At 37.4% G+C, this 13,153-nt stretch overlaps 1 protein-coding gene and 1 pseudogene across 11 annotated transcripts; one reads left to right on the top strand and one right to left on the bottom strand.

Annotated features, from left to right (window-relative positions):
• Nucleotides 1-2,573: 2,573 nt before the first annotated feature.
• On the bottom strand, nt 2,574-12,801 carry LOC122007028 (SUPPRESSOR OF ABI3-5-like). 11 transcript variants are annotated; one of them, XM_042562784.1, is made up of 16 exons: nt 12,555-12,800; nt 11,968-12,100; nt 11,726-11,766; nt 10,701-11,463; nt 10,550-10,621; nt 10,384-10,476; nt 10,234-10,313; nt 9,352-9,505; nt 7,855-7,942; nt 7,703-7,794; nt 7,570-7,638; nt 7,308-7,478; nt 5,229-5,415; nt 3,978-4,940; nt 3,456-3,646; nt 2,574-2,960 (listed from the first exon to the last, which is right to left on the bottom strand). In XM_042562784.1, exons 2-16 carry the CDS (start codon nt 12,013-12,015, stop codon nt 2,781-2,783), a joined length of 3,192 nt encoding a protein of 1,063 aa, XP_042418718.1. In that variant the 5' UTR covers nt 12,016-12,100; nt 12,555-12,800; the 3' UTR covers nt 2,574-2,780. The 11 variants fall into 11 exon arrangements, 8 of the variants coding, with proteins under 8 accessions (XP_042418718.1, XP_042418717.1, XP_042418716.1 ...); XM_042562783.1 differs by having other exon boundaries at nt 3,456-3,610; nt 11,968-12,801; XM_042562782.1 differs by having other exon boundaries at nt 9,352-9,502; nt 11,968-12,801.
• Nucleotides 6,255-6,433, top strand: LOC122007434 (annotated as a pseudogene).
• Nucleotides 12,802-13,153: the final 352 nt, after the last annotated feature.

The raw sequence follows: 13,153 nt of genomic DNA, 5'->3' as shown, positions 1-13,153 counted from the left end.
GATCAATCAACCAGGCATCACCACTCCGAAAGACTCCTAATAGGTCTAAGTGATGTAGAAGGTAGGGATTATAAATTAGTCGATTTCATCGATATCATCCGTTGGCCATATCGGGAACACATTCTTTTGCTTTGTGATCGAGAACTCGAACCGTGGACAAGTTAGAGACACTCGAGTATCTTCGCGCCAACTTGGTAAATTCTTGCTTGTTTTAAATTGTTTGATCTAATTCACATTACGATCGTACCTCGATTAAAAAATATATATATTATAGTATTATTACGATGATATACAATTCAATCAAATCAAATTTTGTATATGTTACATTTGATCTTGTTTGAAATTGAGTTCCATATTTCAAATTTCGCCCTTGCCTCCCCTCAAATTACCCTCTTCAGCCTCTTCACATGGCATTGAAATAGACCATGAAGGCAATAGCACAGCAGAAGCCAAGCCAGGGAGACCCCTCACCCTCATAAAACCAGTCATAGAGGTAAGGGCAGAGCACCAGGAGCAAAAACAAACCCATCCCGCCCTTCCCGTCGCCGCCACCGCCGCCTTCCTCCTCCTCCCGAATAAACGTTGACCGCTGCTTCGGCGTGCAGTACCACTTGCTGAGGAGATGGATGAGCACGAGAACCACAATGGGGCCGAGGAGCTGGGTCCGAAGCAGGAAGACGACAGTGCAGAAGGCGATCGGGATGACAATTTTCTCGGTCGACGACTGCACGGCGAAGAACCCAATCATCGGGAGGATGACGAGGAACAAGACCGTCTTATCCTGGACCCCCGACACGTAGTCGTACCCATTTCTAAGGTCTTCGCGGCAGATGAACATGGTAAGGGCGGCAACTAGGAGGAAGGGGACGACTGGGGAGGGGCCGACCTCGGCCATTTCAGAATGCTAGGGGAAAGGGAAGTTGCAAGTTTTGGCGCCTTAAGTAGTGGAATCCGGGTGCAACTAACTCTAACTACCAGTGGCTCGCGTGTTGGGGTGTAGGAATTAAAAGAATGAGCGGGTGGTTTGCATTGGTTGGTGAGCTGAAATGAGTCAAGTGTGCCCCAACAGAAGAGTTAGCGAAATAGAGTAAAATGAAATAAAACATTAATCAAAGAATAATATTTTATAACAAATAAATAAATAAATAAATATGATATGCAATAGTAATAAATATAATTACAACAATAAATATAGTAATTTTGAAAATACTATCTTATACTATCTATTCATATTGATTTTGATTATGATGTAATAAATCTAGATTAAAATTAACACAAGATTATTATCTATTATTATTTGGTTTCCTCCGTCAGTTGTTTCAACGCTCTCGGTAGACGAACTGACCGACCTCATCAACTGGCACAATTGGCCTACTTGAAACAAATCCCTTTAATGAGTATTTATGAAACAAAACCCTTTAAAGACGGATGTGTTATGACGGGTCTAGGTTGGGTATTTATGAGAATGTTAATATTTTCTTTTGGAAGAACAACTTTTAAATTAAAATTTTCCGCTTTGCTTTGTACCGCATCGGATCCTCATTGAATTATGATAAAAGAACGTTCTAAATCAGGCTTTCATTGAGTGGTATTAGTGCACCAAGACATCTTGTGATGTACGCTACTTGAGCCCGAAGGGGTGTGGTGTCTCTCGAGGGCAAGATCCTCTGGTATAGGATCTCTGGATCACTCCTTATCCCCTATTCATTCATTGGTTGGATGAATTACTTTCCACCTGTTTAACAGGTGGGGTTCGATTCATCCAACCAATGAATGGAAAGGACGGGCTTCTTTTGATCCAGGATTTTCTGGACCAGAGGATCTGACCTCGTCTCTCGAGTAATCCGGATTTAAAACCCACGCAGCGCTTGTATATGGCATTCGAACAACTAGTGGGCACCACGTCAAGAGTTACCTCACTTCGTGAATTTATTTGGTGTGCAAAATATAGAGTCGGACTATATATCCCACTATCCCCGTATTAGTTGGCTACATCAAGATACCTAATATAATTTTTTTTTAAAAAAAATGGAAATTATTTGATGTTGCAAATGATGATATGCACTTCTCGATTTATTCTAGAAACTGATTAAAAAAAAAAAAAAAAAAAGGAGATAGAATCAGACATGAGATCACTTGATGAAGTAACCAATCAATTAATTTATTATTATCTTTCGAGAATTCAGAGGGTGTCCAGTTCTTAAAAAAAAAATATCATTATCTTGCAGCACGCCCTAATTGACATTCGAAGAGCGTAATTGAAATTCAAAACCATGGATCAAGATCTTGCAACACACCCTAATTGACATTCGAAGAGCGTAATATTGAAATTCAAAACCATGCAAGTATCATACTTGATGAAAGTGCTATTAGTACTTTTCTTATCCCAACTATATAATACTTTGTTTCGTATTGATTTTATATTAATTCTTTTAATTTTATCAAAATTTTCTTCCATCTAATTGAATTTTTTAGAGAAGAGTAAATTGATAGCATTATTTACGCAAAAATTAAAATAATATTTTTTATTTGAGCCATTCAAATCATGTCTCATTGTTTTAATAGCCAACAGCGAAGAAAGGCAGCAGCAAGTCAGCTTATAAAGTTACCTCAAACAGGCATGAATCCAGCAACTCTAACTTGATCCACAATTGTTACAGCATAGCTAGAGATACGCCATAAATGATAAACAGGATGTTTGCAGAGACAAATCTCGAAGAAGGTTTCAGAATCTACAGCAATTGTAGTATTTATAACTGATATCATCAATGTTGATCTACTTATGCCATGTCTCTGAATCTCGCCATAGCTTTCTTCTGAATGATGGTTCGATAGCTATCACCAGCTTGTGCCTCTAGTGATGGGTCCGTTTTCCTCTGCTGGCTTCCAAGCCCCGACCTACCATCCACAGCTTTTGCCTGGACAGGCTCCTTGATGCCGCTGCTGTCTTTGCCAAGTCCCTGCTCGCTCAGAAGTTTAAAAAACCAAAAGGGGGACAGAAGCCAACCACCGAAACTGATGTCAGGACGAGGAAACCATAGTAGTGTAAAATACAAAATACCCTCACTGCACAGAGTAACTTTCAATGAGCAGTCATCTCAGCTTTATCGACCGAACTACCTTTACTATCCTATTGTAAGATGAAAGATTTTGTTCTGATTGTAGATTGAACCAAACCTAATAATTGATAAAAACATGAAATCTACAAATCTTCTCAAGTATTCTGTATCACGATTTCGTATCATTTTATCTGATAGGTGACAACATGCTTCCTAAAAAACATTGGGCATATTAGGCGGAGGCTAAAAGGAGAGAATGATCCGCAGAAAATCTAGACCATTACATGGGAGAAATATTGTGAGTTTCTGATGCAAAAATGCCACGCAAAAAATAGCTGGTTGAGATGCTGAAATGCAGAATAAAAATGGGCAAAAAACATAAAGAAAGGGAGTTACCAGTCCTTGCCAACCCATATTGCGAAGCATCCGGTTTCCCACATTGTTTTCATCAAGAGCTCGATCAGAAGTGATCACTTCATAATTCTCAGCATCACTTGTATCGCCAGCAGCCCATCCCCCAACTCCAGGGGGAAAGGGCATCGCTCCCGTTACTGATAAAGAACCCTTTCGAAATGGGTAATCACAATCTTCAAATAAAGCCATTTCCAGCATGTGAATATATATATATTGACAAGCATACCAGAATAATCAACTATTGATTTGGAAGGTTGACAAGTGATTGGGAAACTAGTGCCAGAAATTATGAACATATCTAAGTTACTATGTCTAAATTCTTACAGGAATGAACTAAAAAATTAGCTGCCAATAAAATTTTACAAGATGAAGAAAAAGGGGCACAGACAAATTTTTAGGTGGGTGACATGGCAGTGCGACTAACAGAAGAATTTTAAACACAAATATTGCAAATTGCAAATGAACATGTAGTCATCAAAGGGAAGATAATTTTTCAATGCTTACTTGAATCCCCATATCCCATATCTGACGAATCATCCCCTGTAGCAGATGATGAACCATAAAGATTTCTTCTTTCAGCTGCCCTATCTCTATAAGTTGACTGAGGTTGATCTCTGGAAACAGATTGCACTGGTGCCTCCGAAAACCTGCGTTTTCCACGTCCAGCAGATGAAGATGATGCATATGAACCCAGCGCTGAGGCATCAGTCTTGAAGGGTGTGCTAGTGGATGTTGTTTCTGTTGGGTGTGCTGTTGCAGTAGTGAGTGAGGTACCTCCAGTGACAGAGACAGGAAAAGCTGTATCAGGCTTTATAATCCCTTTTCCAGAACCTCTTATAACACCCATGATTGTGCCCCCTGAACTACTAACAGGTCTCGGCTTAATCTGTGAATCAGTGTTCAGTGCTTCAGAAGTAACAACATGAACAGCCCCACGGCTAGCAGATAAAGATGGATGAACTGAGCTATTCAAACTTGCAGAATCAGCTTTTGTCTTGTTTTTTGCAGTTGATGCTCCAGGTGCAGAGTAAGAATTGTTTGCTTTATCATCGGTAAAATTCATTGGTTCCTTGTCATCGAGAACTACATGGGCTGACTGCCCCTCATGGTTTCTTTGCTTCCACATTGTCAGGACATTATTCATCTTCTTCTTATTTGCTAAAAGACTACTTTTGGATGCCAACTTTATCTCTCTAGATTTTTCTTTTTCTCTTTTCTCTGCTGCTAACGCTGCTGCTGCAGCAGCCTGAACTGCATCAGGCAATGAAGCTTTTTCACTTGATTTCACTGTAGTTGCAGGTGCAGATATCACAACTCTTTTGCTTGTGGTTGCATCTGAAGTCTTTGAAGTTTCATTTGTTGTGTCTCCAACTGCCTTGTTATTGCTCTGCTCATTACAAGGTACATACTGCTGAGTTTGATCATCAAAAGAATACCAAACCCCATTGTTCCCATCATAGTAAAGACCTGCATAAGACAATATAACAAATGGGGATCGTGAAAATATCAGCATCTGCTCCAATATTATAAAAATATATACTAATATTATATGCATATATCTACTTAAATTATGGAACACAGATAACAAAAGAGTGTAGATGCACTAAATATACACTAAAAATCATATGTTGCACATTAAATTCCAGTCTGCATTTACCAAAGAAAGGCATTGATATAATATAAAACTTCTGCAAAAATATTACCAAAAAGCCAAATGGTTGTCCTTCAATCTTGTTATTATCTTAATGGACTCACCAGTATTTCCATCATAATAGAAGCCAGAGGCCGCATCATAGTAATAGCCAGACTTATCATCCCACACAAAACCAGATTGTGGTGCAGAACCATGTTCCAGAGCTTCAGCATTACTTTGCCCAAGCCCAGCTGTAGATTGTTTTTTATCTGGGTTGTACTCCTTTGGTGCCCAACCAACAGCATCGTACTAAAAGAAAGAAAGAAACATATGTCAAAATGGCAGCAACAGTTGAACAGTTCATTTTTCTGACAACCAAATATTACCATTACTACTAAACAGAAGTTACAACATAGGAGTCCTATTCTGGCAAGAATGAACTCTGAGAGAATAATTATTAGTATTTTTATCAAAATTTTCTAAGCACATAATTTTTTAATGCTACTCCAACATAGAACATATGTGATGAAAAATGTTATAGAATTAAAGAAACTGTACGTCCTATTTGAATAGTTCTACAAAAAGAGACTAAAACAGAAGAAAATTGGTAATTTTCTGATATCTTATGTACTCAAAGATTTTAAAAGAGTGAACATGAAAAACAGCCATTGCCATCAATAAGTTGTATCCCATGTCCCAACTATTTGGAGTCACTTAACTTAGATCTTATCTCTTAATTGAATGTTATATGAAAATGTGTTAATAATAATATTCATATCTTTCAAGGCACTTTTTAATTACATTAACTACTAGAGTTTTCTTTGGACTCGAACACTACCGCTCATTCATTCATCTCCAAGATTCAACTTTCTGAATCTGTTACTCGTGTACAACCACATTTGTATCGTCTAAACTTATTTTTTCATAGTAAGTATTCATCTAGTGTTTTATTTATCTTCCTATTTTATTCAGAATCTGGAACATTTACTAACTAATTTTGGTGGTCCAAAATGAAATTACGTTAATGTTATTTTTTTATATAAAAAATATACATTGTCATGGTTCTCTTTAATTTCACATCTTAGGATTGACAATACCGCGAGCGGAGAAACTTTTATAAATACTTTAGGCCGGTGATGTTAGAAAGCATACCTTTCTAGGCCTTTTAACTAAGATCAAGTATAGTATATGTTCTTATCAATTTAATATCTAATGTAAAAAACTAAATTAATTTTTTATAAGGGAGAGTTCGTTACAATAGCTTACTATTGGGATTCTCAAGCGACGCCCTTGCATTGCACTACTGCATGGGCCTAACGCACCCTTACCAAGTCCAATTTATGGGCCTAGGGTACTAATTTACACGTATTCATGTATTATATTACACATGCAACGCGTGCATGTACACGATGGCTAGTTTTATTAAAAAGTCCCACATTCATCTTGCATTATCATCTTTCTACATAAGCAGGATATCATGTCAAAACAGTTCTTAAAACACACTTAGAAGCAAAGCTCGTATAGTGCATTATTGAAGGTTGTTAAGCACCTGTGAGAAATCGACTTTTAGAATACAGGAAAAAAATCAATAATAGACACAGCATAATCATTCTAACAAGAAAATTGGCAGCTAGAACTAATTGCCACCGAACAAAAAAGTGAACAGCTAATTCAAAATATTAGTCAAAAGAATACATCCAAAAATATTTAGTTTCTTTCACAAGTGTCCCTACCATAGGATTGAGCGGTGAGCTAATAACTTCCCAGTACCGAGTCTCATACAAGAAACACCATCAAATTCTTTAAAAATTGCAAAATTTAACATAGCATACATGAACCTTCTCGAACATCTTGGAGACATACCAAACATCAAAACATACAAGAAACTAATATCAAAGATGACTAAATAAAGAAAACACCAATCAATCAATGCTAGCAAATCTATACATGCATATATACCTAACACTACTCATGATGCATGTCTTTCCGAACTAAAAGAATCTGATAAGAAAAAGGCAAATACCGAAAAAGTAATAAACGGCACAACTAGAAAGACCATAGAGGTAATGCTGCTAAAAATATGGTAGAAATTAAGGTTATCTGATATTTAAAATTTGCAAACCCTAGACACTATTGACAGCACAAAATTATATCAGCAATCCCAAGGCACCTCAATAGCAGTATGGGAAATAGAAAATGACCTGTTGAGCAAATGTTGCTGCCTCAATAGCAGCTGCCGCAAGACTGCTTGATTGTGGAGCCCCAGATCCAGGTCCATGAATACTTTTAGCATATGCTACACGTAAGACTTGACCGTTCTTCTCCAGCGTTGTTCCGTTTGTAGCTGCAAGAGCTTTAGTTGCATCTTCCACCTAAACAGTCAACCCCAAATTGAATTTGTAGCCTGTCACAAGGGCCAAATGTAAAATATATATTATATAGGTATATTGAATATGTTAATACCGAGTGAAAATGCACAAAAGCAAATCCCCGAGACACATGGGTGAATTTATCTCTGACAAGGCGAAGATCCTACAAATGAAAAGAGTAAGTTAACAACTAAGAAAAGCAAAACATTCTAATGCTGTATTTGTACCTTAACAGGAGCGTGTTTGGCAAATTCATAACGAAGCATTTCTTCATCTGCATTTTCATCCAACCCCCGTACAACTAAAACATGAGTAGGACCTGAAAATGAAATATTGATTAGTAACCATGCGAAAATTTTAATCTAAAGAAATGGCATACCTAGATCTGAACCCCTCTTCCCTGATGATGCTGGATTTGTGCTTGCTATATCAGCTGGAGGAGCATCCTTAGTACGAGCTTCATTGCACTGGAAGAAAAATGAAAATTACTAAGAGATCTTAACAAAATCCAACAGAATATGAATGAAATACATGCATGGGCTCTAGATGTGACCATGAAGAAATAAATATATTCTTCTCAAACAAAAGAAATACCCATATCATATTGCCTAAATTAAAGTTGCTTCAATAAGAAGTCCTGTAAGATGCCATTGAGTAAATTCTATTATAATCAACAAGAATATTGGCAACAATTGCCAACAAAATTTTGTGCACAGGCCAAAAAAACTTCCACCCCAAGTTGCTAATTCAGAAAAATAACACAGAAATAGCAAAAGCATAATTCCTGAGGGAAAAAAACCAAAGAGACAGAATACATGGCACATAACAAAAACAAATTGGAAATTCAAGCAAAGTGTCAAAATAATCTGCAGACAGAAGCACAATATAAAGTAATGAAAATAGCATACATCACCAAAAGGATAATATAGGAATACCAACTTGAAAAAATGACTCGAAACTGGAAACCTACAAATAGTTGTAAGCTTTGCAACTTCATTTTAGCAGTAGACTTTTAAAATATTTAAATGAATAAAAAATTTTGAAGCTATTAGAAATTAATTCCAGAGTACATTTTTATGCTACATGCCTTGTTTTGGCAGCAAAATTCCATTTAAAATATTTAAACATATAAAAAATTGTTTTGGACCTATTAGAAGTTGATTCCAGAATACAATTTTTAAGTTACATGACTGGCCAAAAAAAACATGTCTTATGTCCAGAAAGAGATTGAATAAATAATAAGTTCATTCCATGCAATGACCTTTCACTAAAGATAATAATCGAGATGATTAGCAAATTGGACCACAGTCTACATGAAATGGCAATTTTAATATTCTAACCTTTACAAAGGGGCGTATGTTTCAGTAAGTGCTGATAAAGTAACCCATGAATGCACAAATATAAGTTTCTTTCAACTTTATTGCAATATATAGGCATGAAAATAATAGGATGAACTAGGTAGCTCAGGCTTGGTTACAAATATGAATGTGAACCCTAGTGTCCAACAGACTGATATAGCTATTTCTAAAAGGTTTTCACACTTGATCAATAGGAATTTCAAGTGTCCACTCAGTGTGTCAATAATTGACACAGGCATGTAGAAAAATAGATGAAGAGTCCAAATATTAAAAGGTGATGAAGATACTAAGCAAATGACATCAGCTGAAAGAAAAGGGAACATAAGATACAGGTAAATTTATTTGAACTCTTGAATTATAGTATTTTGAAATTTATTCACTGAAATACTTCTTTGTTGAACTCGTTGAAACCAAAAATACCAATTTTACCAAGATATCCTAACTCAAAATATTGTTTATAGTGTCTCTTAACTAAAAAAATAAAATGTACAAAAAGAAACAGAAAGTGCCAAAGACACCTGGAAACAGGATGTTCGCCGTGCAAAATTTAAATATCCACAGATGAGGCATGTCCAGTCACATGGTGCAGTAATGCTTTTCCCATGCCCATAGCTTGATTTACCCATGCTTTCCTTCCCTAAAGGAGCACCATTCCCACCAGTTGGCTTACTACTGCATCAGAGATGGATATCAACAACAGAGTAGGATAAAGCTCAAACAGAGAGCACGGCCAATATGATGCTTTAGTTTGGGGAAGAAACATAGAATCTCTTCCACGCATAAAATAGATCTTGCTAACAGTCTTCTATTATATTGCATAAAAATAATTAGATTAAGTTGAATAACATGTGCCAAAATAAATTGCTTTCTGTGGACACGGCATAAGTAGGCAACAAATCCTTTTTGTTGGATGCATTACAACAAATCTTGTGCATATCAACCTAGACAAATGCATATAACTGTTTCATGGAATTATTTAACTGCAGTATGACTTAGCTACTAGATTGGTTAATTTTTAATATGAAGTGGTGAATTGATATTTTGGACTAACGCCAATGCTACTATAACCATTCCGGTCATTGGTTTTCATGGTTTTGCTAGATTGCACAATTCATTGTGTCTGTTGATTGATAAAGTAGAAGCATGCCAGATTTCACCAAACTCATATTTGCTGTATGACTAGGTTGATTTGTATTGTATGAATAAATGCAAAACCTACTAGTTCTAAATAAAGAAAAACTAGGTAATAGTTCTAGAACCTATCACAAAAGAGTAGAAGTCCATTTATTTTGTATTCTACTTTCTAAATACACTTTTCCACCAAAAGTATATTTATCTCGTAGATAATTCCCAATGTAGCCTTCCAATTTTAATAACAAATTTCTAGATAAAGTCAGTACCTATACTCGAAAAATAGCTTCCTTCCATCAATTACAAGACCACTATTTCCCATGCCATCCATCATCTTATGAGCAGCATCCTGCACATAAGTTTGTTAGGAAAATACATAGCCATAGAAAGATAAAGAAAGATGTTTGGAAGATAGATACCACGTCAGGGAAGTCGATAAAAGCAAAACCACGAGAGGATCCAGAATTTCTCTCTTTAATAACTCGTACATGTCGAAGTGGTCCCCATTCAGCCTGACAGAGATTATAACTACTAAATTGATTGTTCACAAACAACAAAGAAACCATTTGTGAATGTATTTCATACAAGAATTTGATATAAATCTTCTTCAGTTGTTTTTTGTGATAAACCCTTCACAACAACTGTAGCAGATGGAGCCTGCAATAAAAAAGAGAATTAAGTTTGTTAACTATGACATACACATAAAACAGTACAGTATATGTAACTTAGAGCATACCACAGAAGAGTCATTATATCGTTTTTCGTCACGATCATAATCCCATCGTCTATCATTTCTCTCATACCACCCATCATCGTAACTATCCTCTCTATGGCTTCTACGACTTTTACTTCGAGGAGATCTTGATCTAGATTGGTCATCACGGCCTCGAGAATGTGAGCGTTCACGTTGTCTGTATGGACTTTGATCTTTTTCTCTGCCAAAACCTCTCTTTTCATGATCGCGATCATGAGATCCATGTCTTCGCCAACTACCTTCCCTCTTGCTTCTTTCATGATCAGAATCATAGTTATACCGATCATGATCAAAACCTCTATCTCGAGAACCTTCCCTACTTCGATGGGATGAATGATGTCGTATTTCGTAGTCACTGCAGACTTCTTCTCGGTCTCTATCCGCTAACCTACCATGTCTGTCATATCCATAATCATGATAACTATCTTCATCACTGTATCTTTCCATGCTCCGGTACCTATCATGAAACTTATCAACATCATGAAAAGAATCAGCTTCACGATAACTTGCTGGGTCACCAAAACTATCCATCTCATGATATGGTTCAACATTCTTGCTTGAATCCCTGACGAGTGCATATTCTCCATCAAAATTTCTTCTAGGATGAGACCAGACACCAGGAGCATGTGGCGGCAGATAAATATCCCTCTCATGCATGCCATTACGGAAAGAGTTCCTTGGATAACCAGAATCCCTGGGAAATCCATCTGCTAAGAACCTCCTACCACCATAGGATCCACTGAACCTGCAATAGAAAGTTAAACAATGGAGAGAGAAACAGAATGATATGATGAACACAGTTAAGCAGAGGCCTAAAATAAATAGAAAGACCAAATGATTAATGTTACATCATATAGAAGCTTGATTTCAAATGCTTAAGTTCTGAGTTCCCACATCCAGGAGGAAGAAATAAGTCATTTTAGAAACAAACATAAGATTATGGGGCAAAACAAGATCTAGAAGTCATGACAGTCCCCACAAAGTTCCATTAATTAATTAATGCTCACCTAAACTCCTGCTGGTGGGGAGGGCCATACCCCTCTGAGGCCTGTAGATTCAACAGAATAAGCAAGTTAGCATCAAATATTTATGGAAGGGGTAGGGAAATCCACTCCATATAAAAACTGTCCCACAGCTTTCTTCAACAGTTCTTTTACAATGACATGCCATTGAACATGGGGCACATGTCATGTGCATAATCTGCTATACCATCCTGGTTATAGGTAACAAAAGAGGAAACTGCAATTACGCTGTTAGTATCCCATCCTTGTTCACGACCATAATGCCCAGGATCCATGGCAGTTTGCACCAGTATTCCCTGCAAGGTTCTTGTTGATCTCACACTTTTTGACTTTCGAATGAAGGTTGTTTGGATATCTACCCTGTAATTCATGCACATAGATTTGTTATGCCAGTGTCAATGAAAAAACTACCCACATAGCCAACCCTTTTGCATTGAATCCGCAAACTAATAAACACCCATCCTCGGGCTGCAAATGACAACCTTGTAATACCCCCAAGTTTCAGAAAATAATCACATATGTTTCGTAGTAACCATTTTAGAGAAAGATTGATGCCCTCAAAGAAAACATCAAATGTAATAGCTTAGACCAATTGCATGGAACCCAAACAAGGAGATGCTTCTAGTAATTCTGCAAACTTTATCCTTGTACATGGCCATCAATCCACTTTGGAATTATGGTACAAATCCAGAAAATCTTTAGCATCTTTGTTACACGAACTCGGCATACACCGCTTCCGTTTGGGGTGGGTGCGGACATGAAGAACGAGTCCGATCTGCGAGCGCAAGGGGCAAGAAGAGCAGAGGTAGGTTACCTAAGCGGAGTTCGACGGCGTTGTGCGCGAGAGAAGAGATCTCCACGTCGTCCGTGCGGGGAGGGAGGGAGGGAGGGAGCAGTTCAATGGCGTAGCAGAGTCCGTGCACGGAGGAAGGAGCGATCTAAGTTCGTCGGGGTCGGCCGGGGAAGCGGGAACTTGCCCGTGCAGCAGAAGGTGGGAAGGAAGCGCGCAGCGATCTCACGTCGGGAGGCAGGCGGAAGGGAGATTGTAACTGGGGAGGTATTAGGGTTCGAATAAGTGATATAATTCTGAGAAAATCTCTCTTCGCACCCCATAATTATATATAATTTGTATTAGCCCTCGTGCTTTCAAAATTGTCAATTCATCGACCCACAGAAGCTTTTCAATTTTGCTGTCACGATAAATCGACATGGATTCACGACGGACGTTGTAAAAACATAATATCTCATAATTATACATCATATTTTAAAAAAAAAAACTCTCTATAAATACATCCTGATTGAGAAATGAATCATATAAATACCTAAAAAATAACTTATCATTCTTCCGCTGCGTCTTAGCCTCAAAGGCATCCATTCCTTCCTTTGATCCTCCTAGGTGATAATCTGAATTAG

This window comes from Zingiber officinale, chromosome 7B, assembly GCF_018446385.1.
Source record: "Zingiber officinale cultivar Zhangliang chromosome 7B, Zo_v1.1, whole genome shotgun sequence".
NCBI classification, from domain to species: domain Eukaryota; kingdom Viridiplantae; phylum Streptophyta; class Magnoliopsida; order Zingiberales; family Zingiberaceae; genus Zingiber; species Zingiber officinale.
This window is presented reverse-complemented; position numbering and strand designations above follow the sequence as displayed.

Excerpts from the sequence above, each read along its gene's own strand:
- LOC122007028 (XM_042562781.1), bottom strand. The coding sequence starts at position 12,117 with ATGTGCATGAATTACAGGGTAGATATCCAAACAACCTTCATTCGAAAG. Across the intron at positions 7,479-7,569 it reads CTTTTGTGCATTTTCACTCG|GTGGAAGATGCAACTAAAGC; the intron begins GTATTAACATAT and ends TTGACTGTTTAG. Across the intron at positions 4,941-5,228 it reads CTATTATGATGGAAATACTG|GTCTTTACTATGATGGGAAC; the intron begins GTGAGTCCATTA and ends TGTCTTATGCAG.